This window comes from Ascaphus truei, chromosome 1 (genome assembly GCF_040206685.1).
Source record: "Ascaphus truei isolate aAscTru1 chromosome 1, aAscTru1.hap1, whole genome shotgun sequence".
Taxonomy (NCBI): domain Eukaryota; kingdom Metazoa; phylum Chordata; class Amphibia; order Anura; family Ascaphidae; genus Ascaphus; species Ascaphus truei.
Window position 1 is genome coordinate 120,962,532 of NC_134483.1, and position 26,854 is coordinate 120,989,385.

The window sequence follows — 26,854 nt, forward strand, 5'->3', positions numbered from 1 at the left end:
CCATTTGTACTCTTGTTGGAGCAGAGATCTCCACCTGTAAACCCCAGATAAGGCGTTTGCCATTGATAAAATGTAAGTACAGACATCAGATTTATGATTAACAATGAAATGTCTGGCAACTGAAGTGATCTTTTTAAGTGAAACTTCTTTGCTGGCATCTACAGAGTTTTGATAGGAAAAATCCCTTGTGTTGTAACAAAATTCCATGACGGAAGTGACGTCACTGCTGGCAGAAGAGGCCATCAGTGACATCGGGGGAGGGACAGGAAAGACACCGACACACACACACACACACACACACACACACACACACACACACACACACACACACACACACACACACACACACACACACACACACACACACACTGATACACAATGACGCACACATACACACACACACACTGACTGATACACAATGACGCACACATACACTGACTGACACACACTTACACTGACTGATGCACACTCACACTGACTGACGCGCACTCACACTGACACCCACTCACACCCACTCACACACACACACCCACACACACCCACACACACCCACACACAGAAACACACACAGAAACAGACAAACACAGAAACAGACACAAACAGACACACACTGACTGACACACTGACTGACACAAACTGACTGATACACACTGACTGACACACTCACACTGACTGACACACTCACACTGACTGACACACTCACACACACTGACACACTCACACACACTGACACACTCACACACACTGACACACTCACACACACTGACACACTCACACACACTGACACACTCACACACACTGACACACTCACACACACTGACACACTGACACACACTGACACACACACACACACTCACACACACTCACACACTGACACACACTGACACACACTCACACACACTCACACACACTCACACACACTGACACACTCACACACACTGACACACTCACACACACTGACACACTCACACACACTGACACACACACACACACTGACACACACACACACACGGAATTCCCTTTACTATAAATATAGAAGTGCAAATAGCTAAAACAGCGTTCTAAGTCAAACTTCTTTGCGTTTTGGCACTGAAATTGTGTTTTGATTTTTAATTAAAAACATCACCATCACACATAAAATTTCTGTCACAAAACAGTGACAAAATACAAAGAAGTTTCACTTAAAATGCGTGTGCTCGACCCCAACCCCCCCACTTTTTTTTTTTTTTTTTTTAACAATCAAATCTCTTTGGGCGTTTTTGAAATTCCTGATGTGTTCCAAAATATGGAATCTCACTTCCCTGGTCACCATAGCAACGTAGATTTGATTGCAAGGACAGGTCAAGTAGTGGACAACTCTCTTAGATTTACATTTAGGAAATTGTCTAATTTGACATTTCTTCATACCCGATATGTGATAAAATTCTTTAGTAGGATTTATGCCGATACACACAGAGCAATTATTGCACGTCAAAAAGACCTTTGTATCAGGTTGTGACAAAAAGGTTTGGGGACGGTAATGACTATGTATAAATGTGTCAAATTGGGGGCCCACCTACTTGTAAGGCTTATTTTCTCATAGCCCTTTTCTAAGCTCAGTGTTTTTGCAGTATATATCTGAAAGTGGACCAATGATTATTATAGGTCCCAATAAAAGGAATAACGTTTTTTCCATGTTTAGGAGTAGGTTTAGGTATCAGGAACTCCCAGTCCCTGGATTTACTTTTATTAACACTTTGATTAATAACTATTACTTTATCCCCTGGATTGGAACCTAGATCTCAACTCTTTAGCGCTCTCAAAAACAGCAAGGGTAGAACAGTTACGTTTAAATCTTAAAAATTCACCAACAGGAATCCCCTTGATTTGACGAAATGGATGTGCACTGGCAGCATGTAGTACTGAATTTGTGGAAATCTCTTTTTGGTGGATGTCGGTCTCTAAATGTCCATTCAGATCAATGGAGATCCTTAGGTCTAAAAAATTGACATGAGTGAAACTTGACACTAGTCAACCTAATTTTGTGTTTGTTGTGGTTTGAGGTCATCGACGAAGGACAGGAATCACACCTGTGGACCATCCCAGAGGATAAGGAAGTTGTAGATAAACCTCAACCACAACAGAACATAGGCAGTACCAGTGATAATAGCATCATAAAATACTACCGCCCTCTCCCATCTCCCCAGAACAGGTTGGCATAGAAGGGCGCTCAAGTTGCACCCATTGCCGTGCCTTGTTTCTGTAAATAAAACAAAGTAGTTTTGTGTGAGTACAAAACCAAGAATATCCATCCAAAAATTTACTAAATACAGTAATCACTGCAATTTTGCATGGAGAGAAAGTAGCGTTTCCATCCCAAGTTTTACAATTTTGATCTTTTCATTTAGATCTGACAGAAGAGATTCATTGTCTTGGATGAGTAATTTCATGAGTTCAAAGCACACGTGGTCAGAACTGTTTCCCACTTAACTTGCAAATTCGTATGAAGAAATTCAAAAGAAGGGAAAGCTTGAACTCTTAAGTCCTCATGGTATTAACTTTTGTTGCAAGTATATGTCACGGGTACAGTAGTTCTATTACACTATGTAAACGTGCATGTTTCTGCAGTAAAACTCTTAATTTTTTTAAACTTGATCTAAATCCATATCATTACTGGGGGAAGTTACAGATAAATCCTGTTCATTCGTACCTGATAACATCTCATTGGCATTAGCTAACCACCACTGTTCACTGATTAACAAATCCATAATAGTCGTGGTAGATTTTTTAATCAGTGAACACCAGTGGTTACAGCAACTACCAGGTGTCTTTTAACTCCCCAAGTGCTAGGCACCAGCTTAATTGGCTTACCCAGAATGTTTCCCGCAGATCAGACCTCGTCTGCGGGTGCAAGGACCTTCAATCACCACTGCCTCGTATTTCCAGGTAGCCTCCGATCACTGAGACTACCCACGAGGAACTGTGAAACTGTGCGATGGACAAGCACTTTTCCCCCTTCCCGTCAAATGCATGGAAGAACGGCGTTCAGTCAATCGGAGCACAGCAGGAAGGATGAACATCCAATCACAGGCCAGAGGGGCACAGCTACAGGTCTGGCCATTTGCCGATCGTGATGTCAGAGTGAGCAGGGGATACGGATTGGCCAATCAGAGAAGCATCTACGGCCGCCATTGCCAGCCGAGATAATCCAAGCTGGAGTTCCACAAGGGCGGATAGGTTGGTGTCGATTTGGCAGTCCCGAAAACAGCTCAGTTTTTGGGCTGTGTGCAAAACCAGCTGCTGTCCTTTGTACCCAGCCTTCCCTGGACATTGGCCTTTGTTCCCCACATCCCAAATTCTGGAAAATTATCTGGAAATACCAGGGGGCATGTCTCTGAGGGTGAAAGGGTCTCTGAGTCACTGTTGATGCCTAAACCTACTCCTAAACATGGGAAAAATGTGGTCCGTTTTTATGGGACCTATAATAATCAGTGGTTGACAAATCACCAAAAAATCTACTCGCCACACAAAAAAATCTACTCGCCACCTAGTACCAAACGTGTGCTGCTTGGGCCAATATTTACTCGCCCGGGGGTTAAATCCACTTGCCCAGGGCGAGCAAATGTATAGGTTTGTCGAACACTGATAATAATCATTGGTCCACTTTTAGATACATACTGTACTGCAAAAACACTGGCATGTACTACGAAGGTCTGACCTTGGGGTGAATTTCCTGTGACGTCCACTCCTGGGACGATTGGCAACTGTCTTGAATGTTTTCCACTTTTGAATAATCTTTCTCACTGTAGAATGATGGACTTTAAATTGTATGGAAATGGCCTTATAACCCTTCCCAGATTGATGGGCAGCAACAATTGCTTCTCTAAGATCATTGCTGATGTCTTTCCTCATTGGCATTGTGTTAACACACACCTGAATGCTCCAGACCAGCAAACTGCTAAAATTTCGGCTTTTATAGAGGTGGTCACACTTGCTGATGATCAATTAATTAATGGCATTTGATTAGCAGCACCTGTCTGCTACTTAGCATCTTAATATGGAAGCAGTAAGGGTGTACTTAGTTTTTCTCACACAGCCTCTCCATTTTGGCTTTATTTTTGTTAAATAAATCATGACACGGTGTAATATGTCATGTGTTGTTGTTCATCTGTGGTTGTATTTACCTACATTTAAGACCTGCTAAGGAACAGATGATTGTTATTATGTCCTGATATGTAAAACCATAGAATTCAAAGAGGGTGTACTTTCTTTTTCACACAACTGTGTGTGTGTGTTATGTGTGTGTGTGTGTTGTGTGTGTGTGTGTGTGTGTGTGTGTGTGTGTGTATATATAATATTATGATATATATATATATATTTTTTTTATGGAAGTCTGGAAACAAAAAATTCATACAAATGGACATAATTGAAGCAAACAGATCTATTTTGGTTTACTACATAATGTGTATTACTCCATATGCATGCTAGATGGCAGTATTTTACAGTATAATCATAAAAATGGTAATAAAGCTATAAAATAGTTGGCAAAAATACACAGATGGTAGTCAGCATAGAACCAAATCTTAATGTGATAAAAGAAAGTAGTGTTATGCATATGGAATCACATCCTTGTTTTTAATTACTTTGAATACATCACATAAGTAATTCTTTATTAGCTTCTTATTGTTAAAAACAACATCTTTTGCCTTATGCTTTGTTTCTAGTACAGTATATATATATATAGATATAAAAAAATTGTGCTTCTCTTTACAGTTTGTAGAAGTTGCTTGGTGAAATATTTGGAAGAAAATAACACATGTCCCACGTGTAGAATCGTCATTCACCAAAGCCACCCTCTACAGTATATAGGGTAAGTGCATTCTTAGGAATACTAATGCTGCTTTCTGTCATTGCTCCATTAAAGGGGCAATCCCTCGCAGGACATAACATATATATATATATATATATATATTTTTTGCCTGTGAGCAAGATGCAAAAAAAAAAAAACCATTTCAGCAAAGACAAAGAACACCAGTTTACAGAACAGGATCAGTCAAGAATTGACTTGGAATTAACATTGTTCACTTCTCTGCTGTGACTAGGTAGCCGCTGCTTAACAACATGTAAATATGTTTCTCTTATTTTTACCATTCTTATTATTACCAAAAAAAATCAATACACAGATTATTACAAGGAAATAATAAAAATAAAAGAAAGCGGGGAAGGCAGAAGGGGGAGGGGTGTGGAAAAAAAAGAAGAGCGAAAACTGCAGATCCTCACTGTTCCACATAGCAACTCTCTGGTGACCAAATCCCGAGAACACCTATCTATAACTCTTTTCATCTTTCCCATGACAGATTCTGCAATGCAGTGGATATCTAGTTCTGAGTACTTAAAGGTGCTCATCACTTCCCTGAAGGTGTCAGGAGGCAATGTGTCCAATAGGGGTTTCCATTTATTCAAACATTTTCTCGTCCTCTGCACAGTGTCCCCAAATTAGTTAAATTTCCCCTAATTATTGCTGCGAATAGTAAGGATTCTAACTGATTGTAACTGCACAATCGTTGGAGAATATCGGTTTAGCCAGTTAACTACTATAAGTTTTCGCCGCAATGCGACATTTGGTTGTGCCCGTTTACACAAAATCACTGCCGGCGTTCGTGGGGGGAATCCCCGCCACCGGCCACTTCTAAGGTACGTTTTATTACGGTTCAGGGTAGACAGTTAATTTACAGGGCTCTAGTGCTTAGGATAGAGGGTTCATTTCAGGTGTTATAGATTAGTGGGTTTTAGGGTAAGGGCTTAGGGTGTGAGGTATTAGGGTAATGGCTTAGGGTAAGGGGTTTAGGCACTTACCTTAGCGGTGAAGTGGCCAGTGGCGACAGGTTCCGGTGGTGGGGTAAGTAACGGAGAAGCACCGGTGGTCATTTGGACACGCCAGAATGGCTGCAACCAAATGTCCTAGACCAGGAGCGCGCAAACATTTTTTGCTGCGACCCCCCCCCCCCCGCCTCATCTCCTCTGTTATACGCCCTCCCCTCCTTACCTCACACAGCGTCAAATTTGATGACGCATTGCCATGGGCACATATGATTGAAATGCCTTGGGGAAGAGGGCAGGACCTCTGCAACGCCGCGCCCCCCAGAAAAATCCCAGGGGGTGGCGTGCCCCCCACTTTGGGCACCGCTGTCCTAGACCGTAGTTTTCATGTAAAATAATAATTCCCATCAATTGCGGTAACTTTACAGTCCTAGTTTTCCAAGCCTCCATGTATCCAAATAGCATTGCTTTAAAGGCAGAAGAGCGCTTTGTTTTAACATCTTATTTAAAAACCCTAAGATCTTATACCAGAAATTTTTAAATCTTTCTGCAGTACCACAGACAATGTGAGATATTGGCATTGCTACAGCCGCGTTTTTTACATACTATCATTGAATTGTGTTGAAATTTGTTTAATTGCCCAGTTCACAATCTTAATCTGTAACTCTCAAATTAGCATCCAGAGTGGTGGAGCAGACACCCCTGTACCCCTCGCAAAGAGTTCCAGATCTGATAGATCAGGGGAATCTATTTAACACTTTGGAAATATGGGGTTCCAGTGATTAGCAGTACGGATCTCTAGCAAACAAATGTAAATTATTTTAGAAGTGAATAATTTTTCAAGCAAAGTCTTAAATCCACATTCCAAGCATTGTTTTCCAATAGAGATGGATTTCCCCTTATCAGACTGGTTGCATAGTGTCTTATCTGCAGGAAAGCAAAAGACATGTTTATTTAATACAGCTCAACCCCGTTACAACGCGAATCCGCTTATAACACGATGCAAGCGTGGCCCCCAATTTTCGTATTTATGAATACTTTCCAACATGATTATTGGTATCTTAAATACGTTATTGTACAATGCATACAATTGTACATTATTTCTTACACGATCCGCTTATAGCGCGATGTGATTCTTTGCACCCCAAGCACAGCGTTATAAGGGGGTTGAGCTGTAGTTGGTATTTTTCTTTGTTATTGGAAGGTTGGAAAGATGTGCTGTACCACATTAAAAGAATCAGAGATATGGACAAGACCCTTACTGACCCAGTTCTTAAAATGTTTATGTTCTTGGGCTGTCACAAAGTTGGGGTTCCCCATAATTGACAGGAATTTAGGGAATTTAAAAAAAAAATGTTTTCTAATTTTACGCCAGGCTACAACGGTATCCCTAAAAAGAATGGTATCGAGAATATTATTCATAGTGCCTCTGACCTGCGACCTGCAGGGAGTGTGGAAAAGCCAGCTGCCCTTCCACTCCAGAATGAACAAACTCTGAATTTTTAAACAGCCAGTCCCTGATATAACTTGTTAATGCTTTCAGATTAATAGCCCCACATCTGGAATATTCAGACCCCCCCATTCTCTATCCATCTTTAATATTTGCAGACTGGTCTTGTGGTTCTTGTTATTCCAGATACAATTAGTAAAGTTCCTATGCATCTTTGTGATATATTTTTTCTTAATAACCAGGGGAAGTGTCTGAATCACATATACGACTTTCGGGAATGATACTATTTTGATTAAGGCAATTCAACACTGGAACAGACGGAGACCCATTAGATTCCCTATAATATTGAATGGCAGTCAAGAGTTTGCGTATATTGGTGACAGAATACCTTTTATGAAACCAGTCTGATCTGGGTGTATAACCTTGGGCATGACAATTTTTAGTCTATCAGCCATATTTTTTGTGAAAATGTTCTAATCCAGGTTGAGAAGGGCAATCAGTCGATAAGACACCGGGTTCTCTGGATTTTTAGTCCATGTGACATGTTTAATGAGTTACAGTACTTCTGGGTTTGTTTACCCAAATCTGTCACCTATAAGTATTTGTATTATTTCTCTCAAAGCTGCGCTAGCTCTATTCCCAGTTAGTTCTGTTTGTGAGTAACTCTCAGGCTAATGCTCTAACTAAGGAAATTACAATTTACAGTATCTCTTCCCCCACTGTGGCCTGAGCAGATGGAATGTCACAAGCTGCAGGGAATCCATATTGTGCCAGCCGGGCAATGCAGTAAAAACGAAAATGCAATCCTAGGGGCTACATCTTTATGGTGAACCGCAATAATCAACTGTAGCTAAAATATATGGCAATGCTGATTACCTTCTATTTTTCTTTTTCTGATCATGTATTGTAAGAAGTAATTTGCAGGTATAAAAGCTGCTCTCACCAATATACTTTAATTTCTTATATGTCTAGGTGGACATTTAATTGTTATTTTTACAGATACGTATAACCTATTTCAATGAGTAAAGACACACTCGTCTCCTTGTGACCTTGGGCAAATCACTTTATCTCCCTGTGCCCCAGGCACCACAAACCCCCAGATTGTAAGCCCATCTGGGCAAGGACCTGTGTCTGTAACATTCCTATGTACAATGCTGCTTACTGCGCACTATATTGTAATTGTGAAGCACTTTGAGTCCCATTAGGAGAAAAGAGCTATACTGTATGAAATAAAGTTATTATTATTTATTTCCTAATTAATTAAGTGTTAAACGGACAACTGCTCTTATTTGGGAAATTCTCAATCCTTGTCTGTGCAAGATGTATGTATGTATATCTTTATATAGCGCCATTAATGTACATTGCGCTTCACAGCAGTAAGGCTGCGCTTATGGTCGCTGGAAAAATCAAATTGAAGTGACTTCCAGCGATTGCGACCAATCCATCGCTTAGTCGCGTTGCTCCTACTATAAGCACACGCAGCGGCTTCAATACATTTGTTTTGAAGCGACGTCGCATCGCTGTCGCCGGCACTTTAAGCGCAGCCTAATACATGTGACATAATCATATAAATAACAAATAATACAAATAACACAGAATGGGAAGAAGTGCTTCAGATATAAAAGTGACAGAATAAGAAGGTCCCTGCCCCGAAGAGCTTACAATCTAATTGTAGTTCCTTTTTAGCACTATCCCAGGGATTCACAAAGCTCCGATGTGGTGTATTGCACCTGATCCTCGGTTATCTGCTGGATAAATCTGCCCCTAAATTATATAATCTATAGCAGAAACTGATGAATTAATATATGTGTTGCATTTCTATAATTACCATGCTAATTGTTCAGCTGATCATAGTCTGTTCATTTGAAAATAAGCAGTAAAAATACAGAGCTTAATTTCACTACCAATTGAATTAAAGAACAAAGGTTTTTTAACTGATACATCTGTGCTGCACGGATGCTATCCTTTGCAAGTCACGTTAAAACAGCAACCATTGCCCCACATTCCTACTGTAGGGCGCCTCCTATACTGTATCTTGCATCCTGAGCACGTCCTGATTTTTTCTTTTTATAGTTTTAAAAATGTTCTTAATCTCTACCATCTGAGGTTACCATGGTAATTTCATTTATACTGCACTAGGCTCTGGGGAGAGCTTCATGTTAACCTCCTGGGCACTTAATATTTCCAACCCTTATTTCCTGAACGGAGCATCACATTTTAAAATAAAGGGGTTGGGGGTGGGGGGGAGGAAGTGATCCGTGTGGAGTGCTGCTTTAAATCTGCAGAGTGTGCTTAGCATAATGGACAGGACCTAAAGGATGTCAGTCCAAAGAAAGTACATTGAAATCATGTACTGGCCATTCATAGAGCCAGATTTTTTTTTGTGTGGATATTTCAATAGCTTTTTCTTTACATTTTATGTAACACCCCTTCCCTACTCCTAAGGGAAACTGCAGGCGTTATGCGCTACAGTGCTACCTGTTGACTTACAGGGGGCTAAGTCTCCAATAGTGGGGAGCCTGGGGTGAATGGATGCAGCGCCTCCACCCGAGAGGATCCCAGCGTTGGCAGGATAGCTCCTCACGGGAACCGGTATACCTATACTGTATACGCCAGAAATCACAGTCACGCAGGTTATGTAATACTTCTTTACTGTGATCCGACAGTAAGGCAAAGAGAATTATATGCAACACAGCAATAACAATAACACAGTACCAGTACAATAATATGGGTGCTTGTTTCCCCCCAATACTTAGGGTACCCTGGGCACCTGGAACCCTGTGCCCATCAGAGTCTCCCTTGTCCCAAGTGTATACATGAGGGCAGCGCTACCCTCGTGTATCGTTGGTGCACGTCTACCATCATGGTACAGTCCTGTAACCAGGGGACGCTTCCCAGATTGGGGTGGTCAGGTCCCACGCTGCGGGGTCTCCAACACCAACCCCCTCACGCCTCACGTCCGGGCCGCCACGCGGTGCTTTCTCCAGCTGGAGTAGCTCACACACAGTCTGTTTCCTGCTCCGCTGAGGTATCTTGCTACAGGGTAATCCCTATGCTGTTGGCGATCAGTCACCCACTTATTTACAGTGAGGGGACTGCCTGGGGCCTAGGGGGTAAAGTTCTGGCTTAGTCCAGGAAGCTGACTGCTCCCTGGACACTTACCTCCTCCTCCAATGGCTCCATCAGGACTGCCTCACTGCCTCCAGCCCCGCTGAGGAAATCCTGGTCTTTAGGACCTCCCCTTATGGCAGCGCCAACCACAACATGGCCGCCGCGCTATATACAGTCCCCTAATAACATGCAGCGCCAACCTCAAGATTGCCACTGCAACTTTTCCCGATCCTCCCTAGCCAAAGAACCGGCTCCCTACGAAGGTAAGGGGACATACCCTGCTACACTCTCCTCCTGGTAGAGACCTCATCGTCCCCGCATAAGAAATATGTAGCGCACACATTTTATATAATGGAAAATAAATTGTATATACTACATAACCATATTCACAACTTATATACGCAGTTTAAATGGCATGAAATACCTCTTTCAGTACTGACATAATCGAGGCAAACCTGTCTCTAGATGTCTGCTGGGACTCATAGTGGGGTTCCTCTATCGAGTTATACGCTATTCTAAAAGGACAAAAAGAAAAACACACCATTCATAGTGTAACAAGTAAAAATATATATTAATCAAATGGTGAGGGTGAGTAACGCACGTACAGAATCAAAGATAATTAAGGACATGTCATGAATTAACCAGCATAATACCGCAGTCGGGCAGGAAGGGGGTATCTTCAATCACTGGATTCGGAGAAGATTGGGTCTCTTCTCACTGGATAGTATGTCAAAAAACCTGATCCAGGCTCCAGCCAGTGACGGACACTGGTGAATGTATAGTCGGAGTCCCAATAGCCAGTAACAGCTGCAGAGTAAGAAACAGCTTCACAGGGGTAGTTAAACCATAATCTCCATGCATCTGGTTCCGAGTTGTAGTAGAGTAGCTAGTTCAGCTACCGCAAAGGCACCCGCTGTAAACTCCTCCGATCAGATGATATTTATTTTCCTCTTACTCCTAAGGCCGCGCTTATAGTGACGGTGATGCGACTGATGACATCACCCGTCGCCGTCTCCACTGGCGAAAGTTGTAATTTGATTTTTAGCGCCGTCGCTGGCGACAAGGCCAGTGACGTCACTAAAAGGGGCGGGCTGCGCAATTTGATTGGTTTAGAGACAGTCACATATGGCGACTGTCTCTAAAATATCAAATTTACCTGGCTTCAAAATTTTTGGTCGTTCCGTCGCGCTTACTATAAGCTCTTGCGACGGAGTCAATGTATTTGTTTCGGAGCAACGTTGCATTGCCGTCGCAAGGCACTCTAATCGCAGCCTAAGGCTGCACTTATGGTGCCAGCGACAGTGACGCAGCGTCGCGTCAAAACAAATGCATTACTGCCGTCTCGTGTGCTTATAGTAAGCGTGACGTGACGGCTTGGTTGCGATCGCTATAAGTCATCTCAATTTGATTTTTCCAGCAACCGTAGCCTGCTGTCGCTGACACTATAAGCGTAGCCAAAGTGCCGCACAAGGCAGCCGTCTGCTCGGGGGAGGAGCGGGAGGGAATCCCTCACCGTTAGTCAACTCTGTTAGGGAGGTAATCCACGTCACAGTTCAGCTGATGCTGCAATCACAGTTTCAGTGCCGCACAGTGTACGGAGGGGAGGGACACAGCGGTGTCTATTCACAAAGCGTGGAGAGGCATACAATACCAAAACCCCTGAAGCATAAGTGCATGTGAAGTAGTATTCAAAAGTTCAAAAGAGCTCAATCTAAGTGCAGAGTCACTGAAGTCGAATGTCAACAGTGGCTACAATAACATCCAATGTGTTTCGTACGGATAACCATACTTCATCAGGGAGTGTTCCCGCTTCTACTTTGGTTGGGTCATTTGTCACCCCTTCGGCGGATATAATATGGCCCACATAGGTGACGGAGGTCCGGTAGAATTTGCTCTCGTCTAGGGACAATTTCAAGCCTTCCTTCTGCAATCGGACAAGGACTTTCAGAAGGCGTTCCTCATGTTCCTCCAGTCTTCGTCCAAACATGATGTTATCGTCCAAATAGACCAGGCACTCTCGGGGTTCATATCACCGATGGTCTTCTCCATCAAGCGTTGGAATGTGGCAGGGCCTCCAAAGATGCTTTGAGGCATCCCAGTGAACTGGTAGAACCCCAACAGGCAGATAAACACTGTCTTCTCCTGATCTTCGGGACTCATGGGCACCGGATAGGACTGTCGGGGAGGTTCTAGAGTTCTTGCTGCCCCGGGGTCTTTCCCGCCAACGACTCCCTTGGCAGGACTGTCCGTGTCTGTCTTGCCTTAGGGTCTTTAGCCTTTGTGGGGGACTGGAACTGCATGATAACATCCTGATCTTGTACTCAATCCATTAGGTCTTCAAAGTTAGGAGGGTTCTCCGTTGAAATGGTGCAGCTGTTTCTAATGGCGATCAGGTGTGTAGGCAACGCTCCCCGCAGAAATTGTTTGTTTAGGAAGTCGTCTAGGTCGGACACCGGAATTACCTTCTTTGAGATCAGGGTCCATAGGGCCAATTGAAAACGTTGAAGAAACGTAGATAAATCTTCCCCCTCATCCTGTTTGAGTGTGTGGAACTGGGCCATTAAGGCAACGGTATCATCCTCCACATGACACTCACGGTACAACCGAACTATATTGGCGGCCAGGGGCCGCAGGCATTCCACGATCTGCTTCCTCAGAATAGGACAATTCTTACAGCACTTGCACCGCATGATCTCTCCACTCCTCAAATTCTTCTTCGCCCAACAGCATAGGCCGTATTCCAAAGAAAGCTTTTAGCTTGCAGTAGTGGTGGGCTTGTGATGACCGCGCAAGTTTGTCAGCCAGTAGCTGCAGTACCTCTGCGAACACAGGTTCTCCCTCAGAGCCAGAGCAGCTGCGGCCAGATTGTCTGCTTCACCGTGACATTATGCGAGCCTCCCTTTTGCAGTGGTTCCATGGGGAAGGGAGAAGGTCAGCTCCTACATCCAGGTTGGGGACAGGCCCTGGGCTATGGTCCTCCATTTTGACTAACAGTGTGGGGTAGATAATAGGACACCCACGGGGTAGGCCTCCTGGCAGGAGTAGGGCTTTAGGCCCAACATCCTCACTTAAATCACAACGGGCGTTAACTAGAGGTGTGTCCCACTTTTGGCCAAGGGGCTGAGCTGTGGCTAACCCTGGCAACCCCCTCAGGGCTTGGTACACGGTCTGCGTGAAGGGATATTGGCCGGGCCATGGCCGACGGCAACCACGTGGCGGGGAGGTACCTGGAACTCCACAGCCCACTGGGGGACCTGCTGTCTTGATGGTACAAACGTGGTATTCTTGTGGTTTAATGTGGTTCAGGGCACCCCAGGTCTGAATCTCAGCAGAGCCTACAAATTGTTACACCCCTTCCCTACCTCTAAGGGAAACTGGAGGCATTATGCCCTATGGGGCTACCTTTTGGCTTACAGTGGGCTAAGCCTCTGCTAGTGGGGAGCCTGGGGTAAGTGGGTGCAGTGCCTCCACCCATGAGGATCCCAGTGTTGGCGGGATAGCTCCTCACAGGAATGGTTTAGCTATACTGTATACCCCAGAAATCACACACACGCAGGTTATGTAATACTTCTTTACTGTGATCCCACAGTATGGCAAAGAGAATAATATGCAACACAGAAATAACAATAACACAGTAACAGTACAATAATATGGGTGCTTGTCTTCCCCCAATACTTAGGGTATCCTGGGCACCTGGAACCCTGTGTCCATCAGAGCCTCCCTTGTTCCAAGTGTATATATGAGGGCAGCGCTACCCTCGTGTATCGTTGGTGCACATCTACCTTCATAGTACAGTCCTGTAACCAGGGAATGCTTCCCAGATACAGGTGGTCAGGTCCCACGCCACGAGGTCTCCAACACTAAGCCCCTCATGTCTCACGTCTGGGCTGCCTCCAAAAAGGAGTAACTCACGCACAGTATGTTATCCTGCTCTGCTGAGATATTTTGCTACAGGGTAATCCCTATGCTGTTGGCGATCCATTACACACTTCCCTACAGTGAGGGGACTGCCTGGGGCCTAGGAGTCTGACTGACTGTTCCCTGGACATTACCTCCTCCTCCCACGGCTCCATCAGGACTGCCTCCAGTCCCGCGGAGAAAATCCTGGTCTCTAGGACCTCCCATTCCGGCGGCGCCAACCACAATATGGCCGCCGCCACGCTACACACAGTCCCCTAATAACATGCAGCGCCAATCTCAAGATGGCAGCCGCAACTTTCCCCGATCATTCCAAGCCACAGAACCAGCTCCCTACGGAGGTAAGGGGACGTACCCTGATACATTTATTGAGCACCTTTGGATATTTTCAGTGATGTGGTTTGCAATTCCTGTGTATTTTTCTGTTAATTGAAGACTATTATGTCTCAGGAGGACTGTGTTCACCTGCAAGTATCAAAAACTATTTATTTTAAATATCACAATTGACGTATTAATGATTTAAGTGTTGGGAATGTATCTTTTTGTATTCAGAGGGATGGTCACAGAAAATTGTCTTCTTTGAAGTAAACTTTTTTTCTTGAAAATTAAGACTTTTTGATAAATAATAAATATATATAAAAATATATATCTCTTTATAAATATAGATTTATATACATACTTGTATCCACCCTTACACCTTCTCCCTACCTGTCAGAGGATCAATAAGTAGATAGAAGGAAAAAAAATCTGTACTCTCACGACTGATGAGATAACCGCCTCAGGTTGTACGTTAATCGCAGACCAAGAGCACGCTGTAGAATACAAAATCTCCCTGTGAGAGGGAGAAGATCGGCACTCCAGAGGACTTGTTATAAAAGTGAAAAATTATTTAATAGAACATGATTGACGTTTCGGTCACTAACTTAGACCAATGTCAAGGTAATAAAACAAGTGATACTATCTTTCTTAAATACATTTGAGTGTGTTAAGGTAACGTGTTTAATGGCGCCAAACGTGCAAAAAGGTTGTTAAGCAACAAAGATAAACACAACCTAACACCTATTGAGAATTATTATCTGTGTTGAGAAGTGCTGACATAATGTGTAAAAATTACTCCTTAACCCCAAAACTAATACAATTACAACATACAAACATACAGAAGCAGATAGTAAAGTCTGTGTTTGTATCTAATACTATAAGACAAGTAACATAGTACAAAGTAACAGAGAGTGTGGAAAGTGCAAAAAGTGTTACATTGTAGATAGACTGTCTTCTACCTACAAATAACGCGTATATAGACCAGGGGTGCATTAACTATTGAAGCTGCACCCCCCCTGCCTTCTCCCCCTGCCTTCTCCCCCTGCCTTCTCCCCCCCCTGTGCTCGCGCCCCCCTCACTTCTTGTGCTGGCGTCAATTGACGCCGTGAGGTCACGCAACGTGACCCTGCGGTGTCATTTGACGCCACGTTGCCATGGCGATGGCCATGCGATGTGACGTCGCATGACCTCGCGACGTGTCATGGCAGCCTTCTGAATCATGGTAAGTTGAGTTGCAGAGGCCTCTCGCGATCCCCCGGCATTTAATTTAAATGCTGTGGGGAAGAGCGTGGGGCATCTGCAACCGCCGTGCCCCCCCCCCAGAAAAATCTCCCACTCCCCTGATATAGACCATACTCATAGAGTATAATAGATACTGATCTAGTCATTTAATATAGTAATGGTCTAACATAAACACCCTGTATACCGAATATCAGGATATATAGCCTAATTATAATTCCATATATAAGTTAAAATACTTTAAATTCAATAATACTATAGCTATAGATAGACTTGTAAAGACTCTGCGTTTGATAATATTATCTTACAATTAATATTGCACACGTGTGTGAGATAAAAATGTAAAAATTGACCTAATTGGACCATAGAAACATATATAGGCACGAGATATAAACCAAAGCATTTATTATGTTGAAACTGTGCTAATGTCTTTTAAACGTACAGTTGGCAGCTGGGCACAAGACCTCTAGAGATGAATGCACATTTCGGTTTGATTTCTTAGAGAAACAATGTGATCAAAAAATAAGATGCCTGCACTGGCTGCATAATTGTAATACCGTTGAAAACAACTAGCTTTTATAGTGCTATTTACTACAGCGGTTTAGTTAAACAGTTGCCAGTGGCATCAATAACATCAGTACCGTGAGTCACATGACAGAAGATCAATCAGGACACGTGATGGGCAAATATTGAAAGTAAGCCAAACCCTTTCCAACTTTTTTTGCAAAGTACTATTTGAAAATGTATCTATAAATTCAAACCAGAATCAACCACATTAACTAACTTCTTCCAACATATAACTTCCATGTTGGTCCTAAGGCCTCGGCCATGTTCCTTGCTTGCTGGCGGAAGCGCGCTCCCGCGCGCGCTCCCGCGCGCGCTCTTGCTCAGCACTGAGCCCCTACAGCCACAATTAGAGCGTCTTTAGTAGGGGCTCACCTGTGCTTCCGCAAGCGTGCGGAAGCGCAGGTCTTAGGGACTGTAAAATTCCCCTGCTTGCCGGCGCGACAGGCCGGTCACGTGAGCGGTTCGCCCAATAAGGGCTACCCAGCTCCGTGACGTCACTGGCCCGCCCCCGGCCAGTGACGCGCCCGCCCCCTGACGGCCCGCTGACAGCGCGTGCGGTAACCAACCGCAAGGCCAGGGAAAGCACCCGCTTTCTCTGCGCCTCAGCGCGCCTCAGCACACCAGCAGGGAGCATGGCCGAGGCCTAAGAAGGGTAATATGTGTAGCAATAAAACTACATTCCGCCCCCACCCCCCCCTTTTTTTCCTTATCTATTTCCCCCCCTTTATTCCTTATAATATCTGAAGCATGTGGAAATTCTACATTCTTATCTAAGCTGGCAATCGTTTGGTGCTCCTGTTATAAATCTGTAAAAATCCTGAGTGTGTGACTAACATAATGGCCGCTTCAGTCATTTTAAGGCTGAGCTTATACTTTTTGCTTTGGCGATTGTGCGCACGCGCCAAGCACAAAGTACAGGAGCCCTTGAGGCTGCTCCTAGGCGCCCGCGGGATGGAGCAAGCACCTTTTGAAAAGACAAGAAATTTGTCTTTTGAAGCGGTGGCCGCGTCACATGAGCGGTTCAGCCAATCACGGCGAACCAGCTCCAAGACATGGCCACGCCCCCATCACCTCTTACACTATGAGCACAGATCGATTTGTGCTACTGCAGCAAGAGCTCACACTCTCACAAGTAAGTGGAGTGTATGAGCTCAGCCTAACTCCGTAGCTACAATGTATCCTTATATTACTACGGTAACATTATCTATTGTTACAGTTTACAGCTCAAACTGCTGGGAATATTGGCAACAAATTACCCCGAACAGGAAAGTGTTGCAAAGATCTTGCACTGCTGGGGAGGTTGGGATTAAACTGTGCTATAAAAATCAAAGGATGCTTTAAAACTCATTAAAAATGTAATTAAGAGTTGATTAATAAAAAAATATGCATATAGTAAGTATTATCTAATAGTAAAAACAGAAAGCCGGCACCTCCAATAATATTAAGTTAGTGAATTCTGACCAAATAGAGTCCAATCGGGGATAGCAAGCAATCCTGAGGGGAATCTTCAATGAAGTCTCACGAGGATGACAAACACACATGAACAACAAAAAAGACAAATGAAAAAATCATAGTGTAACTTTAAAAAACCAAACACATGAGAAGAATAACAAAAAGATTATTACAATTTTAATAAAAATGCAATTACTAAATGTAAAACAACAAACAAATGTCCGTTGGGCTAAAGACACATGAGGCAGTACCATCCAGTAGGAGTAAAATTGAAATCCTACTTACAGCAAGGCTGAGAATAATAGACCCATAGAGTAGCTGTCCTTTCTCCCCAGACCAGGAAACCTCTGCACGGGATGAAGTAGCGTGTCCTCCGCAGCTCCACGCTAACAGAACCACCACCGCCGCCGCACTCTGAAGCCCGCATGGTCTCCGGGGAGTGCCACACAGATGATCCGGAGCTCCACGCTGCTGTGACAAACAGCACTACTGCGCACACAGACCCGCTTGTCGTGCGGTGTGCTGATGACGTGACAATGTAGCGCTAGTGCACGGGGAGGTCCTGAAAGTCAGTATGGCTCTTGGGGTTCAGAGGGACAGTGTCTGGGCTAGACACAACGCAATGAGGGGGGGATGATACGAGTCTTGAAGCCAATAGAACCACCATACACGTTTCGTGACGGAAGTCACTTCGTCAGGGTCATGATGGGAATAAAAACATGCTGACATATATATACTCTCAGCACTAATTGAAACCAAAAAATGGGATAATAACATAATATCAAATTGAAAAAATCAATACAAGTTATTCTTATCAGTGAGTGAATGGACTAAAAATAAACAATGAACAAAAATAGAAATATATATAGAACACATAAGAAACAATAAACAAACATATTAATCAATGGAACAGAGACCTCATAGAACCCATCAGGGCTTGGAGGCCCATCTTAAAGGAACAATGTCCAAAAAGATCAATGACAATTTTAAATCAATAAAACCCCAAGAGTGCTGGGCTGAGAGATGGAATAAAGACAATAGACCAAACACTAAGACCGCCAATACCAACAGCAATCAACAAAGTGGTATACTCAAGTGTAAAACACATGGTATTTATAATTATTAAGTCTATTTGACCAGAAAGGCTGCAAGATCGAAATCAATGTTAAGACCATTGGGAGATAACGTTTTCAACTCATATATCCAATATGACTCGCGTTTGCTAATTCCATTAATTTTATCTCCTCCTCTCCAATTGCCTGGATAAATTTCAATAGCTTGGCATATGAGGCCTTTAGGGCTTTGTTGGTGGTGAACTAAAAAATGGTGTGACACACTATGAGTAGTTAAACCTCTCCTAATATTGTACACATGCTCATAAATGCGCCTCTGGTATGATCTCCCCGTGCGGCCAACGTATTGTAGCAGATAGATGACAAACACAGAATGGCAATCAATGTAAGAGCGGATATTCTAAATCTGATGTGTTACATTAGAGGTAAACGTGACTTGATTTGTACTGTGTTTACAGACTGTGCAACTCATACAGGTGAAAAAAACTTTTTTACGGGATACCGCACCTGATGTTTTATGTATATTAGGACAGCTGGGAGTTAGCCTCGATTGGAGATGAGAGGCTTTTTTAAATACAATAGAAGGTTTGGGGGGAAGGATATGAACCAATGTTGGATCTCTTAAGAGAATTGGCCAGTGTTTACACAAGACCCGCCTAATGTCGGGGGCCATAGAATTGTATTGTGTAATAAAGGAAACAGTATTTTTCCGACTGGGATCAACCCTATCCTTTTTGTACTCCAAAAGACTAGATCTCTCAAAATCCTGCACTTGTAGCAGGGTTTGAGAGAGTGACTTCTCAGAGTATTGTCTATTCAAAAATTTGGCTTTAAGTTCATTCGCCTGAGATTGAAACGCATCATCACTTGAGCAATTGCGCCTCAGGCGAATGAACTGACCCTTAGGGATGTTACGCAACCACTGTGGGTTGTGCTGACTATTGGCCAACACAATTGTTGGCCTGTACAGACTTGAAATGGGTTTTAGTATGTATACAATTATCTGTAGATGTAATGTTTAAATCCAAGAAATTAATAGAACTAGAATCAAAATGACAGGTAAATTTGAGATTCATATGGTTATTGTTAAGATAGGAAATGAAGTGGTGTAACAAATCAATACTGCCATTCCACACAAACAATATGTCATCTATTAAGCGAAGCCAGAGCACCAGGTTTGCACCAAGGGGGCAGTTATTCCAAATATAACTCTCCTCCCACTGCCCCATAAACAAGTTGGCATAGCTTGGTGCAAACCTGGTGCCCGTGGCCGTGCCGCAGACCTGCAAATAAAACATTAAATTGAAAGAAAAAGAATTGTGTGTCAAAATAAAATGAATAGAATCCAAAATAAAATCCTTATCTAATACCACAGAACTGAATTATTTAAAAAAAAAACAAAAAACATATAAGTGTAGCGCACTTTCCCCCACCCCCTGGGAGATATGGCGGCTACGGTGTATGTGCGGCTTTACCTGTGGCTCACAGGAGGTCTAAACCTCCACTGCTGGGAGCCCGGGGTGTACCTGATCCATCTGGTGACAGCGCCTCCACCCGCGCGGGACCCTAACAGTGTGGATAACCCTGTACAGGACACTATATAAGTAATACACACTGGTATAGTATAACAAGTTTACGAACACATACGAATAACGATAATAATAATAGAACCTCTTAGGCCCTGCAGGGCCGTAACCCTGCACCCCGTGCCCCAACACCGTGTTCACACCCCGGTGGGATTTACCCCAAAGTACTACGGTGCCCCATGGCACCCAACCACCCTGGTGTCCACAGAGATAACCCACCCAAGTGTGAGATAGTGCTGCCCCACTAATGTGTGTAGAGTTGGTGCACTTAGAGTACCTGCCAAGGTGCTCCTGCTCCCGGGTATGGCCAGAAGATGAAACGGATCCACTGATCCCAGCGATGTGGAGTAGCCTCCGCCTCTACGTTGGGGGTATCCCACGTGGATGGTGCCACCATGAAGAATGTCTTTTAGCTGTAGGTGGTAATCTGGTCCCAGGCCACGTGATGCCAGGATACAACTGCGTCCTGTCAGTGTCCCTCACACTGGCACTACAGGGCATTGTCCCTATCTATGGGCCTGTCCCTGCAGCAATCACAAACTAAGGGGAGTTGGGGCCTAGCTGGGGCTTAAGGGGGTCTCTGGCCTAGTGCAGGGGTTTCTGACACCCTGCACATCCACACACCCTACCCTTCTCCTTTCCCAGCTCCGACTGGCGTGGTCTGCAGCTCGCCAAATGTATCCATTCTTGGAGGAGGGGAATGCTACTGCCCTATTGGCTGGTTCACGCCATGTGATGCCTTGCCCCTATGCATTCTTGGGGCCGTAGTCACCGCATTGCCCTCTCTCAATTGGCCGCTGCTTGTGCTGTTGCACTGCGCATGCGCAAGTCTGTGATGACTGCCGGACTGTGGAGTGACACTGCGCATGTGTGCACAATTCAAGATGGCGGCCTTCACTAGCCGGGTGCGCCGTGAAGCTCCTGGCGACCGGCTCGCCTATCCAGCCCCCACCGCAACTCCCAGCACCACCGGGTACACCCGCGCCCCTTCCGCAGTGGATTGGATGGTAAGGGACACCTAGGGGGCCGAGGGGAAGCCCAGAGGGAGACTTGGCCACATAAGATTTCACATGTTTTGCTTTTATAAATGGAGCAATCTCTTCCATGGTAACCGGGGGGGAACTACAGCTTTTCCCGGCCCCTTTCCACACTTTAATATAAGAAATATATAGAGCAATTAAGAAGAATGGTGTTCAACTACTTGCGGGCTGACATTCTGTTCTTTTTAAACACATTTTTTATTTCTCTGTAGCAACATTCATTGCCTTTTATGTGTGGGAAAGTGTTACAATAACACATGGGAAGATCTCCACAGTTAATTAAATCTGCACTGTAGTAAAAGGTGAAACTCAATAATAAAAGCCGCCTTATGTTTTTTTTTTTTTAATTAGCCATATGCTGTAGCACTACAGTGAAATTTGCTTACTGTATGTACGTGTCTGTGTATAATAATATTTTTTTATAATAATGTCTTTTGGTTAATTGTTTAATTTATTTGGAGGGATATGACAAAATCTAAAATCTATTTACGCATTCTTTGATTCCCAGAGTTTTTATTAATGTGTGTGTGTATATATTGTGACGTCTCAGTCCCAGCGTCGGATCTCATGTCCAGATCAAAGGCAGGAAAACTTAGCGTTTGTGCACAGGAGGGTTTATTTACAAGGTACAAAGCAGGAACAGGGTTAACTCATAACATAAAACAGAAACAAACACCTACAGTGGCGGCCACCTTTATCCTAATGCAGCCGGATCCGCGGCGCTCTGATAATCGCAGGCAGATGCGGTTTTTTTTGGTCCGAAGTGAATTGCGGTATTTTCGCGCTCGTAATATTAGCATTTTATTATCGCTGTCTGCAATACTGCAATACCGTCTAAAAATTCAGGGGGCGTTCACGAGCTGTTGTCTTGGGAGTCTAATACAGTACTTTAGCAGTTCAACCTACGTTAGTACACAGTCTGCGTGTGCGCGTGCAGTAATTGTAAATTTGCATATTTATACATGCATGTGCAGTGCTGTATGTCTCATTTGAAAATTGTTGAAACGCATAGGCGTGTGGCGTGTGCTGTAACAGTGTCACATTTCGGCATATACAGTACAGTGCACTCCCCTCGCTCGCCCCCGCACACACACAGGATAATTTACTGCACTGCAGTATTTCAACTTCTTATCTTATCTACAGTGCAGTACACCTCTCCCACACCATTCCTTTGAATGTGTGTCTTACTGGTTTCAATCACATTCCTGCTTGATAGCTGATGATTACTGCGCATGCGTCTGAAAGTTCACCACTGCTTGCTTGAGTGAGTGACCAAAAAAAATAATAATTTTTTTTCTCCTCATTTTTTATTTTTATTTTCTCCACACAAGCCTGCATAAACCATCTTGATATTACGATATTCAATCTGTGCTGTAGCTTTTGACAGCGACTCTGTGCGTTTGACTGCACATGGTTGATTTGTGTGCTTTTTATGTACTGTATTTGGGAGTAGGGATCAAATTATTATGATGACCTGCCTTTTGAAAATATGCCATTTCTTTGAACTGCAGTAGAGCTAATCATTCATGCTGCTTGTACCCTGTATCACCCCTCCCCCACGCACACACACAAGGCTCGCTCAAGGATTTGAAACTCTTATCGACAGACACCTCTACAGAGTCATTCAGTTTCTAAAGCTTGCCATTGTGTTTTTAATCCGTCCCTAGCCGAGCGTCACCTCTCTGCGTCTGCGTGTAATCCTCTTTGGGATGGGAGCTAGTTGATTACTGCGCATGACTCACCCCCCCCCCAACCCTTTGAGGCTTTGTTTACCGTAACGCTTTGGAAAATCCCTTCTCGAATTTGATATGTAAATCTGATTTGCACAGCACTGTGAGAATTGAGAGTTAAAAAAACCATTAACTGATTCATGTTGTTTTGTCATTCTTTCTTTTTCTTTGGTGTACAGTAGGTGGGGGGGGAGGTTGTTGTCAATGATTATGATTATCATGAATGTAAATATTTATTTTATTTTATCAGGAACAAAAAAAACAAATATAAAAATAATCAGGAATAATACATAATGCAGTCTTTATTAAGTTCTTCTGTCAGATGGAAATTGAGGGATGGCCGGTGGATAATCATGAATAATGCACATTGATAATAATATTAATTAATAATATATAATATATAATAATATATATATATATATGAAAAAAAAGAAAAGAAAAAACAGGCGCACACCTAGTGCATTAACATAATAAAAATTGTATTTCAAGGAACATAAAATCTGACAAATGCCCACTCACAAGGATAAAGCAATAAACAGCGTGTATGAGATTGGCTCTTTTCATTTGCCGTTTACTCGCTCCTCTCTGTGTAGCTCCAAGTCCTGGCATTGTTATATATATATATATATATATATATATATATATATATATATATATAGTAATATAATTTTTTCCGTCTTTATCTTCTTCCTCATTCTGTGTACAGTACAGTAGTTCATTGAGAGAGGAGAGGTTTTGTGTACATCAGGACTGCAGTTTAGATACTGTACACTTAACTGTACAAACAGTTCACAGACTGTACACGATAGCCCCCCTCTCCCCCAGTCCATCCTTTTTTTTTGAAAAGACAAGAAAACAAAAAATTAGTGCAGTTATGTGCATACTGTATTATGGCATTGTGTGCTGTGTAGTACTGTCAAACTAGTCTATACTGGAACTACTGTATACTCTGACTACTGTTAAATACTTTGTAACCAGATGGCTGGTGCTGCTCTCTCTGGAAAGAAAAAAATTGAGCAGTTACTGTAGGTGCATACTGTATTATGGCATTGTGTACTGTATAGCTACTCCATATTAGACTACAGTATGCAGTTAGTACTGTCAAACTAATCTATACTGGAACTACTGTATACTCTGACTACTAGGAAAGAAAAAATCTGTGCCATACTTACCTGTATCATTCTGTACTTACAATACTACAGTACAGTACTATACCATACTACCTTCCCGATGCTTGCCCATTACGCGCGATCACAATGACCAACACAGTCGCAATATGGTCAATATATTTATTGCCTCATTCCACGATGAGTACATCGTTCCAAAAACTCAGTATGCCTTGCGCCAACTCATCCTTTTTGGAGGGTTTCACGACTTTTCGGATATGGTCATTCTGCTGATGCCAGACCATTTCGATAGGATGGGAGTCTGGCGATCTGTCATTGGAGGGGGGAAAAAAGGACAATTAGTTTAAGAGATACATTACACAGTAAAAACAGTGGGAAAAAATGAGACACGGTTACCGAACTTACTCCGCTGGCGTCTTCACCCAGTTGATACCGCGCTCAAGGATATGCGCTGTTGACGCGGTGTGCTTTGGATCGTTGTCCTGGTAGAAATGGTGACCATCCGGGGACTCGCGTGTGATGTATTCCACAATCTCAGGCACAATTTTGTCTTGGAAGAAAGCTTTATTCATGATTCCTATAACAAGAAAAGAAAATTGCTAAAAAAACTGCACACTAGTACAGTACAGTGCGTAAGGCAAAAGCGTGTGACATACATTTTACTGTACCTTCAGAGATGACGATGTATCCTGGTCCACGCCTAGAGATGGCACCCCACACATGCATCTTCACTGGGTGTTTTGGACGCGGCTTCATAGATATGCGACCTTTTTTGTGGAATGCAAAGGTGGCAAATCTCTCCAGCGAAACAGTAGACTCGTCAGTGAAGATGCAATCCTGGAAAGTTTCTCCACTGTCACTCCATGTCTGGGCCTGGACCACTCTCCTGATTTTGTTAACGTCCCTTATCATAGGGTACGCTCTGTAATGACAAGGAATAAATAATTTTAGAGGTACAGTACAGTTTCTTAAACAACACTTTTACCTCCTGTACTGTCCAGTACTAACCTCACACGTCCATATTTCCATCCAATTCTGCGTCTCATCTTCTTTATGCTGGTCTCGGATACAGTGAGATTGTGATTTTGCTGCAGAGTGTATTTGACTCTTAATGCACTCTTCTCATCATTCTCTTCACTTATTTTGTCGACCAGAAGAGTTGTCCCCCTACAATGTACATAAAAACAACAATCCGGTAAGTTACAGTGCAGTAGGCCACAAGCACAGCACATCATTTGCAGTAAAAATAGTATACAATTAGAGAGATCTACACAATATATTGTTCTATTAATATGCAGCAATATAAACTATATATATATATATACTGTTGTTATATAAATATACCGAAATAACTATAAAATTAGATAGATCTACACAATATATTGTTCTATTAATATGCAGCAATATAAACAATATATATACTGTTGTTATATAAATATACTTTAGCGTTAGTTACTGTTGGTGTCCTCGTGCGTTGTCTGGTTTTTCCGTGTGCATGATAGCACACGGTGGTTGATGGCACAACGAGGCCAGAAGCAGCTAACCAGCGTTGGATATCTGCAATTCGTCATGTACATCTCCTTAATTCTCAAGCTGAGATCCTTTGAAATCTTTTTAACAGGCATTGCTGCGAGTAGAAAGAAATACAAACACAAGAATGTATATTCGATGTTTAGTCGATGTGTATTCAATGTGCAGTGAATCCACAAAATGGATGATGTATTTATACGTTAATGACTCACATTAGAGTACGCCCACTTTCAACACCTGCACCTCGTCGCCATGCATAAAAGGTTACATACTTTGCATAGCCCACCACTCGATGATCTTTATCTGAACTTGCCCTTTTCCAGATACTGCATTGTGCCATCTGCTTCCATGGATCAACCCCGATTCTACGGACGCAAGAAGCCACTCGCCTATGCCGTGCCTGTCACGCAGAAAAAGCGAAAGGCAGCCGTTCCCAACAAGCCAAGGCCAAAGCGACAGGTTAAGGCTAATAAAGAAAACCTTCTGCTGACCCCAAAGGCTAAGGGTTTTAAAACACGTAAGCCTTATTATGTCAAGAAGAAATATGGTGATGTACACTCAACGCAAAACAAATGGCAGCCAACCCATCGAACCCGCAGACCACTTCCTCCAATACACTTCGACGACTCTGCCGCCGCTCTCCCGGAAATCTACAGCTCATCTTCTCCACTACTTGTCCACGACGCTGCCGCTGGTGCCCCTGAAATCCACGGGTCACTTTCTTCATTACGCTTAGACGACTGCCGCTTCTCCTCTCCCGGAAATCCACAGGTCACTTTCTCCATCCCTCTTCAACGATGCTGCCGCTTCTCCTCTCCCGGAAATCCACAGGTCACTTTCTCCATCCCTCTTCGACGACGCTGCCGCTTCTCTCTCGGAAATTCACAGGTCACCTCCTCCACCCTTCTTTGGTG

The 26,854-nt window shown here is 43.3% G+C and overlaps 1 protein-coding gene across 1 annotated transcript in view; it reads left to right on the forward strand.

Annotated features, from left to right (window-relative positions):
• The window catches only part of PCGF3 (polycomb group ring finger 3), a 160,479-nt gene that overhangs the window by 103,750 nt on the left and 29,875 nt on the right, over positions 1 to 26,854 (forward strand). The window contains exon 3 of the mRNA XM_075594303.1: positions 4,753 to 4,849. Within this exon, the coding sequence (XP_075450418.1) occupies positions 4,753 to 4,849 (97 nt within the window). The remainder of the gene's footprint in view (positions 1 to 4,752; positions 4,850 to 26,854) is intronic.